Raw genomic sequence first — 18,736 nt, 5'->3', positions numbered from 1 at the left:
ATACAATGCATACAGTTATGGAGGCACCCCATCTTATATAGACAAATTGGTTTCTTTTTGTGCCCAGAAATTAGCAGTAGTTTTAGAGCCATCTTTTAATAATTTTTCTACTGAGTGTCACTACTAGGGATGAGCTGAACACCCCCCGGTTCGGTTTGCAGCAAAAAATTGTTCGAACTGCGAACACCGTTAAAGTCTATGGGACACGAACATGAGAAATCAAAAGTGATCATTTTAAAGGTTAACATGCAAGTTATTGTCAGAAAAAGTGTTCGAAATTTTAAGGAATATTTCACTTTTATTGTTTCACTTTAAGCATTATTAAAATCACTACTCCAAAATAACATCTGTTTTTAAAACTTTTTTTGCATTGATACATGTCCCCTGGGGCAAGACCCGGGTCCCCAAACACTTTTTATGACAATAACTTGCATATTAACCTTTAAAATTGGCACTTTTGATGTCTCCCGTAGACTTTTAAAGTTTTAACACCCCAAATTGTTCGCTGTTCGGCGAACGAGCGAACAGGCAATGTTCGAGTCAAACTCATGTTCGACTTGAACAGATAGCCCATCCCTAGTCACTACCCCTGAGTGCTACTCTCGGTAACTTATAGTATGTGACAAACCAACTGCTCTCTCATAATGCAATGCTCAAGGCCTAAATGGCCAATTACCAGTCCCTGGTTATTCCACATGGGGGGGAGAGGAACAGGTGCGCCATTACTTGGTATCAGCATTTGCCATTGTCTCTTCAAGGGTGGCTGTGGCATTAATCAAAGAATTTGACAGTCCCACTAAGGGTAGATTTAGGCACTGAGGGTCCATAGTTTACAATATTGGGTGGGAAGAAGTAATTTAAAGGGTTTGTTTAAATCTTCTGTTGTGACATGTTACAGGTCAGTTGTGTCCAAAGCTGTATTGTTATATGACATTTTTTGTCTCTCGTTAAGAGCGGCTGCCAAAGGTTCTTCACCATCTTTAGAAGTGGAAGGTGCAAATTCCTACAGAAAAAGAAAAAAAAGTTAGTATAAGACTATGATATGCACTACATATATTGCTAAACTTAATATTGAGTCTGATCAAAATGTAAGAGGTACCAATAGTGACATTCGCCCTTTGCCAATCTGGTGCTCATTGTGTTATGCATTAAAGTGTTAGGAGCATTAGGGCAGCCCATTGATTGTTAATAGGCTGCCAATGCACCAGAAAAGACAACAAAAATTTGACATTACACTTATCTTCTGATGCAGCACCAGGTGTTACTGTGCATTGTGGTGCGCTGCATGTGCCTCAGAGTTGCATTGCCTTAGAGCCAGTTCACGCTGTCCCAATAGCTGCCTCACGCTAAACTGCATCAGCAGTTGTGCTTTCTGGCTGCAGTGAGACAGCGGTAGGGAGTTGATGTTTGTTTCAGACACTGTTCCCTTCTATTTTACTCTTTAATTGAAGTTGTCAAAGTGCCATTCATGTCACTGTACAGCAGTGCGGTACACTACTCTGGTAAACAGTGAGGCCTCGTACACACGACCGAGTTTCTCGGCAAAAACCAGCAAGAAACTTGCTGGGAGATATTTTTTTGCAGAGGAAACCGGTCGTGTGTACATTTTCGTTGAGGAAACTGTTGAGAAACTCGACGAGCCAAAAAGAGAGCAAGTTCTCTATTTCCTCGACGGGAGTCTCAAATTGGCTCGTCGAGTTCCTGGTCGGGCTGGTTTTCAACGAGAAACTCGAGCGTGTGTATGCTAAGAAACCCGCGCTTGCTCAGAATAAAGTATGAGACGGGAGTAAAAGTAGCATTTGTAATGGAGATAACACATTTTTCAAGCTGTAACAGACTGAAAAGTGCAAATCGTCTCTTAACAAACTTTTACTTAACACGCAAACACATGAGATTAGCAAAACCAGCCCCAAGAGTTTAGCCAGTGGAATCGAACTTCCCCTGCCGTTGTATGTGTTGTATGTCACCGCGTTTGAGAACGAGGAGATTTTGTCTTGACAGTGTGTAAGCAAAGCAAGCTTGTCGAGTTCCTTGACAAGCCTAACAAGGAACTCGACGAGGAAAACGATGTGTTTCGCCCGTCAAGTTCCTCGGTCGTGTGTACGAGGCTTGACATGCGATCCCATCCTGTACTCTGAATAAATACAGCTCACTGCAGTGCAGCTCTGGACTGTATTGCAATGTGACTAGGACGCACTATATGTAAACTGTCCCTTAGACACTGTTTACACATTTGGCAGTGACCTGCAGTTTACTGCATTGAAAGAACGCAGGTCACCACAAGGACGCATAGAGAAATTTGTTTTCCATGTGTCCTGTTCACACCACAATGCTGGTGTAATTTGCAGTGTGGTGCATTGCATTAAAATGATACATGTATGCATTTTAACTCAAAAAACATAAATGCATGTAAACACACATAAACAAGAGAGGAAAGAAAAAGCTTTTAGCCCTTGGAAGGACCCATATGACAGCCATCTTAGGCCCCGTACACACGAGAGGATCGATCCGCTGAAATTGATCCGCGGATCGGTTTCAGCGGATAGATCCGCTGGTGTGTACGATCCAGCGGATATTTATCCGCGGATATATTTCGGGCCGACCGATTTCCAGCGGATAAAAATTTCTTAGCATGTTAAGAAATCTATCCGCTGGAATCGGCTCCAGCGGATCGATCCGGTGGTCTGTACAGACTCACCGGATCGATCCGTCCGAACCCATCCCTCGCATGCGTCGTAATGATTCGACGCATGCGTGGAATTCCTTACATGACAGCGTTGCGCACGTCGCCGCGTCATCATCGCGGCGACGGCGCAACACGTCATCGCGATGGGAATTCGGCGCAGATTTCGATCCGATGGTGTGTACACTCCATCGGATCAAAATCCTCAGAGGATTTATCCGCGGAAACGGTCCGGAGGACCGTATCCGCGGATAAATCCTATCGTGTGTACTAGGCATTAGCGGAGAAGTAGAACATTTGCAGTGGAAAGCTGGTTAGTGTGATATCTCAATGACAGGGGTTATAGAAATAGATATGTTTGTAGGCCATGTGTGGGCACACTAGGTGGTATGGGTGAGAGCAATTTATGCACCCAATAGTGCCGTTTGGCTTGCCCCAATCTCCTAATCTGCCTCCTCAATGTAGCACAATCACAATTATTAGATGCTAGACATCCCATTGGCAATGCCTCTCCAATAATGTGTTTGTCTCTCTCTCTGTGTCTCTCGCTATTTGTGTCCCTCTCTCCTTCTCTCAACCCACAAACAGAAGAAAGGATGTGATGTCAGAGTAAAAAACCTGCAAAATGCATAGCAATTTAATGAACATAAATGAAAGGCACTGCATTTGTATTCATGTTTATGTGTAAACAAGTCCTTAAGCCTAGTACACACAATCAGATTATCATACAAAAAATATCGCTTTCGAAGCGATCATACAATAAACTGATCATTAATATGCAGCTTTCGAGAGCCTATAAGGACAAGTCGTATGAAATTATCCAATGGGAAAAGCACAAAAAATATTCTTGTACTTTACCAGATCATAAGATTTTCATATAATCAGCACAATTTGTGTCCAAAAATACAAAACAAATACAATATAACACATTACATCATTTCCAAAATTTTATTCTGATGTACAATGGTTTTCGTAACTTTAGTAACCTGTTAATTTCCGATATGAGATTAGCATGCAAAAAAAAATAAAAAATGGAAGATCATTCATCTGATAATCTCATCATGTGTACCAGGCTTTAGTGCATTAGAATGCCATTTAAAATGCAACACGGGAAGCCACTTTACCTTTACGCCTTCTTCTCCTCTTCTCCTCTTCGATGTTGACTCGACGCTCCCTCCCGCTGTAATGCCAGGTGTGCGGTGTGAGGCAAATTATATAGGCCTCTTATGACGTCACAGTCCCAGCATGCTCCGGGTAATACCTGGTCAATGCTGGGACTGTGATGTCATAAGAGGCCTATATAAATCGCCGCGCACCGCACACCCGGCATTACAGCAGAAGGGAGCGTCGAGTCAACATCGAAGAGGAGAAGAAGGCGACGCAGAAGACCGGGCCCCCGCTGGTGAAAGAGCTAAAAGAAGACAGCGGTGGTGCCCGGCAGAAGAGAAAAAGAACCGGAGAGCGGGAGAAGAGAGCGGAGAAGTCGGAAGAAGACCCCCCGAAGTCGGGAGAAGACCGAGCCACCGCTGGTAAAAGAGCTGAAAGAAGACAGCGGTGATGCCTGGCAGAAGACCCCCAAAGTCGGAAGAAGACCCCTGGAGCTGCCTAATAAACTACTTTAAAAACCTGTGTAGTGTTTTTTTATTGACATTTATTTTCCACCAGGAGAATGGGTAGGGGTACGATGTACCCAATACTCATTCACATAGGATGGGGGGGCCCCTTATTAAATGGGGCTCCCAGATTCCGATAAGCCCCCTGCCCGCAGACCCCGACAACCAATGGCCAGGGTTGTCAGGAAGAGGCCTTTGTCCCCATCAACACAGGGACAAGGTGCTTTGGGGTGGGGGCGCCCCCCTGCCCCACCCCCCCATGCTCGCCCGTCCCCACCCCCTTTCCTGACCAGCCGGTCTGCGTGCTCGGATAAGGCTCTGGATTTGGGGGGATCCCCCATGCCATTTTTTCGGCGTAGGGGGTTCCCCTTGAAATCCATACCAGACCTAAGGACCTAGTATGCTCCTAGAGGGGAACCCATGCTGTTTTTTTTGGGGGTTTCTTTGACATTGAGTTCCCCCTCCTGGAGGCGACCTCAAGTCGTGTTGTACGTCGCGTTGTGATTCATACTCAAGCCGTGTTCAAGTTGCCTCCCAAAGTCGTGCTGAAAGTCGTGTTGCCCCAGTGTGAACCGGCTCTTAAATTGCTGAGCCACTGTGTGTATCAATAATAATAAAAAAATAATAATAAAACACAGTCCAATCATTTTAACTGTGTGCTCATTCAAAATAAAAGTTCAATATCTCCTTAGGCCTCTTGCTGTTTGAGCATCCATTTTTCAGGCATTTTTTTTGGATGTATTTGCGCATACTTTCGTGCATATGCGTTCACGCAATCTAGCGCATGTTCATGCGCATGCATGCAAACGTACTTTTGCATTCACAATATGTTAATAGGCGATTGCTTTCCAAAAACAGGACATTTTGGGGGTGTTTGTACTGTCGATTTGGTGCACTTAAAAACGCGGTATGTGATTTGCAAAAACACGTTTTCAATGCGTTTTTGGTACATTCTCTGGATTCCTAATTCCCAGTACGCACCTGTGAAACTTTAACATGTCACTACTGTGTTACCTATAGAAATCATTGGGAGGTGCCCGTTTTTTATGCACTTTAGAAACAAGGCACCATAGATTCAGTATGCAGGACTTTTTAAAATGCACCACACTGATGTGAAGAGATCCATAGGATTTAAAGGGAAATATTTTTATTGCATTTCTGGTGCACTTTACACCGATCTTTGACTAGATACACTATGGGGTTGATATACTAAAGGCAAAAAGTCTGTGCACTGTGAGAGCAGTTGCTTCAGATCTTAGTAAATTAGTAGAAGCTCTGCTGACTTCTATTATCCAATCATGTGAAAGCAAAAGTGCTGCTTTTTAAATTTTCCTTGCATTTGATTGGGTATTCTTTGCAAAGTCAAGCTTTACCACTTGTACTGAGCTCTGGAGCACTTGCATATTGTAACTACACTTTAATAAATCAACTCCCATGCGTGCAGGTTGATGTGGTTTAGGGGGCAGAGCCATGCTGCCTTGCAGTCACAGTTTTTCTTCAGTTTTTGGAGTTTTATCACCTATAAAAAAGCGCTGAATTAGTAACACTTTAGTTGGTGCCTGCTGCTTCCCTCTTTTGTATTTGTGGCTTGTGATCTTATTGAAGAATATACACTAAAGGTGACTTTTAGATGTGCAGTCGATCAGTTTTCTTCCTTTTCCTTTCTTCAGTTTTTAGATTGATTTCTTGTTGAGTACTGGAGATTGGGCTGCTATTTTTTCGACTCCAGAGGAACATTTAAAAAAAAACAATTTTGGAGTGTTCCTGCTCATTGCTTCAACTGAATGGGCTGCCCTACATGTGACAACCACCTCAAAGAAGCATTTTTTGGTTCGTTTTTTCACTGCGGATTATGGTGCATTTGTAGTGTGGCAAAAGCATGCCTGCTATAAGTGTCATTAACACACAGCCCATTTGTCACGCGTTCTGGAAATGCAAAGTGTGAATGGAACATAAGAATGTGCAGAAATACAGATATCCACATAATTTTTACCGATGGAAAAAGAGAGTTTAAAAGAAACCAACAGAGAGAATATAGAGGATGTCAATAATGACCTGTCCTTTTGGTATGTTAGTTCCCTGGCTGCCATACTGATCCATTGAGTTTAAAAATGTTTGCCCTACTGAGCTTAAGCATGCAAATCAGAAGTTTAGTACTTTGATGCATGTTTTTTCCCAAGAAAGACAAAGTCAATGACAGCCAAGCTACTTGTATTTTTAAGAATTCAGCATATAAATACCAGCCTTCTGCTTGGTCAGGTCCTCCCCTGGTTTCCTCCAGTGAGTGGCTTTGTCCCGCAGGACAGACGGTACAGGATCACCTTCGAAGTGCAGGCCCCAGTCAAGATGACTGGGCCTACCTGGCGGAATTGCAGCCTCGGGCCAACGTGTTCCCGGGACTGAAAATGGACCATCACATGCCTCCAGCCAGGAGGGCCACGAGGCAAAAAGGGACCAAGATAAATGGCGTCTGCCCCTTAAGTATCCTCCCCTAACATGCCCAGCGGGGAGACCACTCCCACTGGGCTGTTCCGGGGGAAAAGACACCCAATGCACTCTGGCTTGCCTGTGTTCCAACATTGGCCTGCGGTGGTAATGCCACCTACCGGCAAACAATGGGAAAACCCTCCAAGCACAGCCATAGCCGGAACAGAGGCTGATTTAGCTTTAATCATAAGAGTCTGAGCTAACTACCAGCTCAGACACCCACTAAATTTAAACATAGCGCCTGGTCATCAGGAGCAGGGCGCTACATATATATATATATATATATATATATATATATATATATATATATATATATATATATATATATATATATATATACATATATATAGTATACAGAGCAGTTAAACAATGTGTCCAATATATTTTACCAGTGCCAAAGAATGCATCAAGCACAGAAGTCTAAGGCCCTGTACACACGATCAGTCCAAACTGATGAAAACAGACTGAAGTTCAGTTACATCGGTCCAAACCGACCGTGTGTGGGCCCCATCGGTCAGTTGTCCTTCGGTCCAAAAACAGAGAACTTGCTTTAAAATTGGACCGATGGACGCCTGACCGATACGTCAAAACCAATGGTTAGTACGCAAAAGCATTGGTTCCAAACCCAGGCATGCTCAGAATCAAGTCGACGCATGCTTGGAAGCATTGAACTTCATTTTTCTCTGCACGTTGTTGTGTTTTACGTCACCGCGTTGGACTCGATCGGTTTTTGAACTGATGGTGTGTAGGCACATCAGACCATCAGTCAGCTTCATCGGTTAACCGATGAAACAGAACTTCAGTCCGTTTTAATCAGTTTGGACTGATCGTGTGTACAGGGCCTTATAAAGTAGGGTCATAAAGAAAATGGCTTCATGTATGGGCCCACACATTTTGCACCAAAAAAAGATCAAAATTAACCACTAAATAATTTTGTATGGAAATAAAACTTGAGACACCATCCGAAGGATGTGGTTAAATACATTTGGCTACTAATAATACATACCTGGTAAACAGATGTGTCACCTTTTACCCCAACAAAGATATTATTGTAATCAGAGTGCACACTGCAAAAAAAAATTAAAGTTGTAAAAATAGGTATTAACACAGAAAAATTAAAATGTTTTTGTGAAGAATGTGAACAAGGTATAAAAGTTATTAAAAGCTGTTTTTTAATAAGATCATTTTTACCACTTTAGAGCTGGGTAGGCTCTTGTCATAATGTGCAGGTAGGTGAAGGCTATTGCTTCTCCTTCTGAAATCGTTATTTTCCTAGGTTTCAGCTAATTCCATAGTTTTGTTAGTTTCTGTCACTGACTGGCAGATCAGGGATTCAGTATGCAGATCACAGGTTCTCACTTCACTCTCACTTTACAGTATGAATGCTTGTTCCATGTCAGTAGTGTAGAAAGTGTTAATGTTAGAGACCATTAGTCAACTGGAATGTTGAAAAGGAGGTTGGTAATGGTTGGTAATTATATGACATAAAAATAGAACATTTTGGGGATACTGTGGGTAATCAAGGATTATTTATTATGCCAACGCACCCAGTAGGTGCGGTCCTTGCAGCCTAATAAAACCTCAAAAAAATATACCAAAGAGACCAAACAAGATGATATGATCCCCAATGTGATTGTGGCTGCCTAGAAAGATGCACGTGGCTTTAAACTGGATGTAAACCCTCACATATACCCAGTGAAGTGAACAGCCTCAGATGATTCACAGGGATGAAACAAATCCACCTACATAAGTTTTACGTGTATATCTGCTGTCTTCAGCTTTATATATTCTTTAAAAAGTGCAGATTGTGTTACAGATTTTCTCTTCCTGTTCAGCACTAGGAGTGGATTATTGGCATACAGCCAAGACAGGTAATTGGTGGAAAGGCACTCCCCCCTCTCCACATTGGCAAAGGAAGGAAGGAATGTGCAGAGCTGTGCTGTGAGAAGTCAAGCTCTGTGCTTATCTATTTATAGCAACCTCCCACGACACAAACTTCAGGCTTTTATCGCTTGTCTCTGAGAACGTGTCAGAAGTTATCAGGCTGATAACAGAGCTACGGAACAGAAGAAACACACAGGACTCTTTGGAGAGAGATAAGAAAGAAAACACTACAGATATATGTGCCCAGCTCAAATTTCATGAATCGGGTTTACATCCACTTTAATTGAAAAATATATAAACTTTATTAACTATTAAAATTCACATAGACATTAAAATTCTGACCTAGTGGCTACTCTTATTGTATTGCCCAGTTGGACTTTTAACCAGCTCGTATAACATTTAATATTTTTTTCTATCCAATGTAGAACTACCCCTGCAGGGGTCACTGGCTTTTACTGGTTCTCCCCCAAACAGCACATAGGCTACCAGCTACCCAAGCAACCGTCAATTTGCTCCAGCTCCAATAAGCAGTCTTGGGGTTGTCTTTTTTGTGATTTATTGCTGGTAAAACTTGGAACAGGAGGGGGATTGGGGCTTGGGATACTCCAAAATGCCCAGCTATAGGTAGTGAACAGAGTAAAGTTTTTCTAGCAGTACTAGTAGTGGCTGATAGTCAACAGTCCAGGGTTTCGCAGTTGGAGACCATAGGGTAGAGTTTTGGGCGTCTGGTTATTTTGTGCCATTGTGAGTCAGTGCAGCATCCAGCACACAGTCTCAGGTATAAGTTTAAGGTCACTACTCACAAGTCCCCAAGACAGTTGCACCCTTCCAGCTTCCGCCAGACAAAACCCAGTGAGTGAGATGGCACCTCTCAGGACTTGATTACATGTGGTGTGTTCAGCTCTGGGCAAAGTCCATCTGAGTCTATGCACCTCTGAAGTCTCTTAGAGAATCTATTCAGTCCACAGGATGCCTGGAAGCATTAACCCATTGCACCTCTGGAACCCTCCTGGGGAGAAGAAACCCTGCTCACCAGTATCTCAGGCTATTATCTGCACTCCATCCCACTTGTGGACACTTCCCCTGCAGGGATTAGCCAGACTCTGATAATTATTCAGGCTGGTCAATTTGAATCTCTCGACCTAAAGTCTGGAAGCTTCTTTCAGAGGTAGTGGAAAGCAATCAAACTCCCAGCCTATAAGACATTGAACAGACCAGACCAAACCATCACTGCTCCCTTGGTTACAAAAGGAGCCAAAGCTAAATTTGCCTAGTCACTTACGCTAGGAGAGTGCTAAACCTATTTTAGCAAATAGTGTGAATCCAATTTTATGTGACATGGATGTTTAAATCCCACCAAAGATGTGGAGTTTGTCATTTCTATGTACCCTGTAAATTGAGTTGTAATATGCTTCCACAAAATAATTATGGCAATAAGGGAGTACAAAATACATTAAAGTAGTTGTAAACCTCACCTTCAGGTGATAGGCAGAGATTAAACAAATCCTCCTACAAAAATGTTACTTATTTATCTGCAGTCCTCTCTTGTCTACACCCCTTCAAAAGTGCAGATTGTGTTAAAAATGTTTCTTCATCTGTCAGCAGCACAGAGGAGGGGGCAAAGAGACTTTGGTTACAGTGCATGAGAGCTGATTAGAGGAAATTAACATAGCAGAAGAATTGTGTTCTGAATAGACAAGCTCCCTTCTCAGAAGTTATTCATGCTGATAACAGAAAAACAATGCACCAGAGAGAAATTACACTTAAAGCTTTGGAAGGGGGATAAGTAAACTCTGCAGATACATGTGCTTTGCTCAAATTTCATGACTGGAGTTTACAACCACTTTAACCACATGCCGACCGCCACATGCAGATATGCGTCGTTTGGACAGGTCCCCATTGTTACTTCGGAATTATATTATTTAGTGGATAGGTAATATCCATTAATAAAAAAAAGTACTCTATTGGCTCAAATGCTTTGCTCCAACTCTAGCACCAAGACATAGACAATGCATTTAGCTCTATAAGCTGTCACTGTCTTTCCTGTGTGTCAAAAAACATAGACCGTATCCCAAATATTACAAACTCAACCTTCTTTACCTTCAGCTTAAAGCATATTTCTCTTCACTGATTCTTTAGAAACCTCCACCATTCATGTATTCTGTCATTGTGGAGTCATGGTTACCCCATCCCAGTTATCTGTCTGCTCAATGCACCACATGCTAAGCCCTGGAACTAGGTAGACAGTAACCTTTTTACTTAAAGCCTAACTCTAACTTTTGTTTAAAAAGTTTTAAATAGAGATCTTTCTATCTCTGTCTGTGCATCACTAGGTGATTTCTCTTCATTTCCTGACCCTTGATATCCGTGCAAAAGTTGGTTTGGTGTGGTTGTCACAGGAACAGAAGGGCAAAGACTCCTATAAAAAACTAAAAACATTGTCACAAGTTCAAGCATTTCCCAACTCCACTTAAATGTGTGTTATTTCTCTCTCTGTGTGTCCTAATAGGAGGTTGATGGCATTGTTCCCCAGTAGGGACACAAATGGCATCTGGGTTTTCCATTCCAAGATCTTCACTTAACCTGGCAATGTCTTTGTGCGCTTTTCTTTACAGAGACAACCTTGACACTCCCACTAGCTACAAATCAAGTCCAATCCAAATCGAGCCCAGCTAGCAGCATGATTAAAAATGTAATTTTGGTTGGTGTCTTCGATGATAGCCACAGTTTAGGCAAATCTAAAAACTCTACACAAAAGTATATGTAAATCTCACCTGGCAGAATCACTAACAGAACTGTTGTCTTCGAAGCCCAAGTCTAAAAAGGTGCCCATATCAACATTCAGCATGGGGTTGGCACTGGAGATAAAAATACAATGCACATAGGGATGATAAAAAATTAAAATAAACAAACAACAAAATAAAAATAAATAAAGTATGTATATATATATATATATATATATATATATATATATATACATATATACACACACACATACACACACACATACGTACATACACACACACACACTCACACATACACACACACATACACAGTATGTCATACAGAACAGCAGATATTAGTGACAAAAATAGATGCCCAGCAGTTTATCATTTTAAATGACTGAATTTGAACAGGCTATTTTTGCAATATGATATGAATCCCTTAGGCGACTGCAGTCTCTTACCCATCAGAGTTGAATTTGTTGGTACCAGGTATGGCCTCTATTCCTTGCACAGCTTCTCCAGGTAAGGATTTTGCAACTTTTGAAGCTTTGACAGCTCGTAATTTCCTCTTATGACTTTAAAGACAAAACACAGAAGTTATATATATAAATTGTATTTGTTACCAGATTATACATAGATCTGAACATATTATGCCCCTTCGATTGGGACTGTTTTAACAGAACAGACTCTAGAGAAACAACATTTGCTCCCCTAGTGAGGGATCCTAAATGTTGGAGAAAGCAGCACCACATAATCATATGGCACTGCTCTCAGCAGCATCCTCTTGTATGTTCAGGTCCAGGTGGAGTAATGACACCCTGGTTCACGGATTCACAGGACGTGGCTTGAATGGCATTATTCAACCTGGAAAAAAAGGAGCAATGGATCCCTGGGTGAGTCTGCAGGGAACAGTGTTGAAGATAGGGTGAGAAAAGCAGAGCCGCTTCCTTTATTTTTTAAGAAGGCTGGAACGGAATCTAGGCCTTGTTCGTATTTTAATGCATGCATTGTAAAGCAAAATAATGCATGTGCCATAAGAACCAATGTGTATCAGTGAAGCTGTTCAGACCTATGGGATGCGGTGCGGTGTTGTGCAATGTGGTTTGAAAAATTAGACAAGCCTGTTTTCTCTATGCATGTTTATGTACTGTGCTTCCCAATATAATAATGAAAATGCTCTACACTGCATGTTAAAAAACAAACAAAAGTGGACGTGTAGAGATGTGAACCCGGCCTTAGACTATTTTGTCCGAACTGGAGTTGGGTTTTATGACTGTTTACAACATTCTTACATTGGTCCAATAATGATCGACAGGATTTTGTTTACAGAGCCCAAGTACCTTTTCCTCATACAGACCAATGAGATGATCATAATGATGATAAGAAGGATCACAACAGCACAAAGGCCTGCAGTGATTCCAATAAGTATAGTATTTCCTGTTGCCAGGGGAGTCTCAGCTGTTCCCTGTTTGAAGAAAATTATAAATAAGTGATATATAATATGCATATTATATACATGTCCAATGAAATACATCTTCATATTTGAATGTCAGTGCTGCTATTTGCAAATACATTAAAACCTTGGATTGTGAGCATAATTCGTTCCAGAAACATGCTTGTAATCCAAAACACTTGTATATCAAAGCATTTATTTACAGGGTATAATAGAGAAGAGAGGCACCTCTAAGTGTAGCAATAAGTTGCTAAATGTTGTACCTTCATTAAATGTAACCATATTGCTACAATTAGAGGCTCCTCTCCTTTTTTAGACTCAGTTGTGACATGACACTACTCTTATATCAAGACATCGCTTGTATATCAAGGCAAAAAATGTTTTAAAACATTTTGCTCATCTTGCAAAACGCTCTCAAACCAAGTTATTCTCAAACCAAAGTTTTACTGTACTGATCTCATGAACGTACATAATGACAGAACGCCATTGTTAAATATAAGAATACAGTGGTATGGTTTGTGTTGCATGACTCATTGCACAAGTTTCCCATTAAAAACATCTAGGCCCTGATTCACAAAAGGACTTACGACGGCGTATCTCCAGATACGCCGTTGTAAGTCTGAATGTGGGGCGTCGTATCTCGGCGCCTGATTCAAAGAATCAGATACGCCATTTGTCTAAGATACGACTGACGTAAGTCTCTTACGCCGTCGTATCTTAGGTGCATATTTACGCTGGCCGCTAGGTGGCGCTTCCGTTGATTTCTGTGTCGAATATGCAAATGAGCTAGATACGCCGATTCACGAACGTACTTGCGCCAGGCGTATTAAAAAACGCTGTTTACGTAAGGCGTCCGACCGGCGTAACTTTACCCATCATAAAGCAGGGGTAAGTCATGTTAGGTATGGACATCGGAAACTCGGAACAGCGCCGTATTTTACAACGTTTGCGTTGAATGGGGATGGGCGTAGGTTACGTTCACGTCGACTAAACATTGAGCCGGCATAAGCTAGGGAGAAAATTTGACGTGATACTGAGCATGCGCGCGCATGCGCCGTTCGTTAGGTGTGTCATTTACGTTGGGTCACGATTCATTACCATACAACATGCCCCCTACCAGCCTACTTTGAATTAGGCGGGCTTACGTCGGCCCATATACGCTACGCCGCCGTAACTTCGGGCGCAAGTTCTTTCTGAATACAGTACTCGCCTCTCAAATTTACGGCGGCGTAGCGTATATGAGATACGCTACGCCCGCATATAGTTACGCCATTCTATCTGAATCCGGGCCGTACTGTATAACTCTCAATGATGATTATATACACCAGTGTTTCTCAATTCCATTCTTCAAGGTGCACCAACAGGTCATGTTTTCAGATTCTCCATTATTTTGCACAGGTGATTTGATCATTTTTACTGCCTTAGTGATTACCACAGCCGTTTTTAACTAAGGGAAATCATGAAAACAAGACCTGCTGGAATTGAGAAACACTGATATACACCTTGTTATAAGAATTACCTCACATAAGAAATTGCTCACTGGCTATATATTCATTACACAGTAAAGACTTACTTATTTTTAAATTTATGGAAAACTTTTTTCAGCACTCAAATCAGTAAACATTTTAAGTCTAGGTTCACACTTATGCAGTTTCCTGTGGCCACATTTGCATGGGCACAGCAGCCAATTCAAGTATGAAAAGGTTCTTGAACCTTTGCTAAAACCGCAGTGCGCTGTGGTTTTCAATATGTAGGGGTGCCCTTAAGAGTTAAAGACACCCCCACGCATCTGCTAACAGCAGTGCATCTTTTCTGCCTCTGCAGGGAATCATGTGATTTACACACAGTCCTTCTCCCACACAGATGTGAACCTTTCCTAAATGAAGATCTTTAGAGTGCGTGGGGCACTTTTTTAGGGCTCTGTACACAGGCATTGCTGCCCAATACTGCATTCCAATGTGCACTGCTTACAAACACGTGATCACGGCTTAAAAACATGTAATCATGGCAAAAGGCTGCATTTGGCCTGTTTGCTTTCAAAGCAAACTCATCTCAAAATGACATGCTGCATTCAGAGAAATGCAGCACAAAGCAGGTCAAGCAGAGCTGCAGAACTGTAATCCGTGCTGCACAATTGATGCTGACTGGAATCTCCTGACTTGTGCTTGAAATGTATTCCAAACATAGGAAAACTAAAAGTACTAAGGTGTTCTGCAAAGCATACTCATGACTAATAGATTTGTCAACCTGGTCCTAAAACCTACCCTATAATAAAGGCACAGACTGCCCGACCTGCGCTTTCATATGGCCACAGCAGCCAATTTAGTAACACTGAATAAATAACATAACAATGAAAATACCATTCAACAATGTAATTCTAACAATGTAAACAAGGGGTCTTTGGGTGGACATAAGGCACAATTTTACTGAAATCGTCCATGTCCCCAACTGGCTCGAGGACCTTACGACCTCATCATACTTCCCCCCCCCCCCCAGTGGACCTAACTCCTGGTGGGGGGGTGGTTACCACTAACCAACCACGTGTAGGTGCCATACCTTGGATGGACCCCACAATTTAGCAACAATGTCAATAATCACTGACCCCTCAAAGACCCTCTGATCCGTCAAGCTGCTATGACAAAATCCCCACCAGCAAGTGCTCACTGTTTTTTTTTCCCCATTAGCAGAAACACAAAACAAGACATATACTCCCCCAAACTTGACACCTCATGAAAAAAAATAAAACATTTCCCACACAAGGCGGGTGGGAGGGAAGATTCTTCTCTGCCTGAAAACTCCCAGAATGCCTGATCTGCCACATACCACTAACAGCTGCACCCCACCCCCTGGCCTGCTGCCCCCAATCAGGTAAGTCTACCCGCCCCCCTTGCCCAAGTGACCTAGCTGACCCTTCTCTGACTCAGTTCCTCCCCTAGTCATGCAGACCATGTGGCCATTTTTCTTCTCTGGGTCTCACTGTAATTTAATCAATGACAGAGAAACCAACATGAATATAATTTATTTATAATTTTTTCTTCTGTGTATTAAAACAGGCTGCAGCTGAATGGCCAAGATATAAGGTAGGAAAACTGTGTAATGTTGTCGCCAAATCATCTGTTCTCAATCATTTTACCCTAGAGGAACCCTTAAAATGTATTTCAGGCCTCAGAAACCTCTGCTATAACTTACAGTATTATTGTGGTCAATGGAAAGAATGCCCCCCTACATCGGGAATCCATGGGAAGAATGGCCCCGTACATTGGGAATCGGTGGAAAGAATGTCCCCCCTTACATTGGGAATCAGTAGAAAGAATGCCATCCTTACAAGGGTGGTGGGTGAGAAGATCCACCCCCTTATGATGGTGGTCAAAATTTCACCCTTACAGACAGCTAAAAAGACAATTTTTGGGCCTAGAATTATGCAGGCACAATCAGATGGGAGGTTAATCAGCCACAGCTCAAGAAACCCCAAGCAACCTCTGGAGAAGCTTACTGCATGTGCTCAATATCACACTGGGGAAATAAAACAAAGTTAACTGAATGGGTTTTTAAGATGTGAACTACTTACAATGAGAGTGAGGCCATATGACAGTAGGTTACGCAGAGCAACTTCATTACCTTGTATAATTCTGGAGAAAAAAAGGCAATTCTAAGTGTGACACATAACACATATTATTGCACTAGAAACACAAACCTTGTTGCTATCCTAAAAGTACTCAATGGCAGCAACCCCGTAAAAGAATGGGCTTAGTACCTACCTGTCCTGAAGGTGAGAAGGAATATTTTTGCTTGCTTCAAGAGCTCCCAGGCACCACTACTATCTAACATTTCAGGATGGCAGCAAAGGACACGCTATCCACCACACTCCAAAGTGTCCAATAGCAGTGTTAGGTGACACATTATCTGTCCCCCAAACCCCACCCCCCAAAGGTGTCAAATAGAAGTGTCCCCACTTGGAAGATTTATTCTTGATGGGTATTAGACAGTGTAGAAAATCTCCACAGTGTCATACAATACCAGAACAGATCTATAAAGGAAAATTATTTAAAGTGGAAGATATGAGGGCTGGTAGGCATATTTGTAAGCAGAACGACATACAGGGAATTTGTTAAAAATAGTCTGCTTGGTGTTCTGGAATTATCTCTTGTAATCTGTTATACCATCTGAATTGGTCAAAGCTATTAGTATTGGATGATGATAAGCTAATGTGTGTGGTGCATGAAAAGGTGCTACTAAAATAAAAATTACACCAAATATGACATATTAAGAACCACCTGTTTTTTATGAGACTGGCATATCTTGTAATGCCCCGTACATACGATCGGAATTTCCGATGGAAAAAGTCAGACAGACTTTTTCTATCGGAAATTCCGACTGTGTGCATGCCCCATTGGATTATTTCAATTGGAAATTCCGAGGTATTCCATTGGAGTTTAGATAGAGAACATGTTCTCGTTTACTCCGATGGAATTCCGATGTGATTTTGGTCGGACAAAGGTCTTTATACTTAATATCCTATAAATGTAACACAAACACTACACACAAGGACCCAGACTTAAAGCGGTAGTTCACCCCCCCCCCCCCCCCCCGACACATTTTACCATCGAGACAGGCATTGTAGCGCGAGCTACAGTATGCCTGTCCCGATTTTTTTAACCCCGGACTCACCTTGCAATCGGAGATCGTATTTTTCGGCTCCCGCGGGGAATGGGCGTGCCTATGGAGAGGGAGGATGATTGACGGCCGGCCCTGGCACGTCACTCTCCCCGAAGACAGCCGGAGTAGGTCTCGGCTCTTCACGGCGCCTGCGCACAGGCTATGCGCACGCGTCGTGAAGACCAAGCCTATTTCGGCTTAATATTAAAGCATTTTTTAAATTTATTTTATTTTTACTATGCCCTTTTAATACTGACCTGCTGAGTTCATCTGGTGTTATGGCTGTCCCATTGGCGAACAGACAGTATACTGAGAGGATGCTTCGTTCATTGGCTCTAATGGAGAGAATCAAGAATTGGTAAGAGAACACTCTGAGCTTACAATTGTTTTAAAGTGTACCTGCCTAATGTAGAACATTACTGTAGACTTGAAGCAAAAGTGAAGGTTAAAGTCCTATAAATATTTGGGGCCTGTTGTATACCTTGGGGCAGATCCTCAAAGAAATTACGCCGGCGTATCTGTTGATACGCCGCGTAATTTCAAATTTTGCTCGTCGTATCTTTGTTTTGGTATCCACCAAACAAGATACGACGGCATCTGTGTTAGATCCGACAGGCGTACGCCTTAGTACGCCTTCGGATCTAAGATGCAATTTTCCGGTGGCCGCTGGGTGGCGTTCACGTCGTAATCCGCGTCGAGTATGCAAATTAGCTTTTTCCAACAATCCACGAAAGCACGAGCGAAAGTACGAGCGGCCGTCGCATTCTTTTACATCGTTTCCGTTCGGCTTTTTCCGGCCTATAGTTAAAGCTGCTATCTGGTGGCGTACTCAATGTTAAGTATGGCCGTCGTTCCCGCGTACAATTTTGAAAATTTTACGTTGTTTGCGTAAGTCGTCCGTGAATGGGGCTGGACGCCATTTACGTTCACGACTAAAACAATGACGTCCTTGCGACGTCATTTGGAGCAATGCACCCTGGGAGGATCTGCCCCATTATGTTTTGCTGTTGTGATAAATGGAAGATGTGTGTTATGGCCATATTTCCTATATCTCTGTATTGCTATGTTGATGACCCGAAAATTTTTACTTAGTTCAGCCAATGTGTCTGTCTACTTCGGAACTTGTTTTTCTTTAATAAAAATACAATGAAAAATAAAGTCCTATCAATAGCAGAAGTAGATTATTACTAAAAAAACTCTGCATCAGAGAAAGAGTTTATCTAGAACCGCTCTT

General features: G+C 42.2%; 1 protein-coding gene across 1 annotated transcript in view; it reads right to left on the bottom strand.

Moving 5' to 3' along the window:
* Positions 1 to 385: 385 nt before the first annotated feature.
* The window catches only part of CDHR2 (cadherin related family member 2), a 161,121-nt gene continuing 142,770 nt past the window's right edge, over positions 386 to 18,736 (bottom strand). Inside the window, exons 25-31 of the mRNA XM_040341609.1 lie at positions 17,760 to 17,837; positions 16,415 to 16,475; positions 12,734 to 12,858; positions 11,855 to 11,968; positions 11,442 to 11,525; positions 7,790 to 7,850; positions 386 to 1,003 (exon numbers count right to left, since the gene is read on the bottom strand). Of these exons, the coding sequence (XP_040197543.1) occupies positions 893 to 1,003; positions 7,790 to 7,850; positions 11,442 to 11,525; positions 11,855 to 11,968; positions 12,734 to 12,858; positions 16,415 to 16,475; positions 17,760 to 17,837 (634 nt within the window). The 3' untranslated portion in view covers positions 386 to 892. The remainder of the gene's footprint in view (positions 1,004 to 7,789; positions 7,851 to 11,441; positions 11,526 to 11,854; positions 11,969 to 12,733; positions 12,859 to 16,414; positions 16,476 to 17,759; positions 17,838 to 18,736) is intronic.

This window comes from Rana temporaria, chromosome 3 (assembly GCF_905171775.1).
Source record: "Rana temporaria chromosome 3, aRanTem1.1, whole genome shotgun sequence".
Classification (NCBI taxonomy): domain Eukaryota; kingdom Metazoa; phylum Chordata; class Amphibia; order Anura; family Ranidae; genus Rana; species Rana temporaria.
The sequence above is the reverse complement of the archived record's forward strand: the minus strand, read 5'-3'. Positions and strand labels throughout refer to the sequence as shown.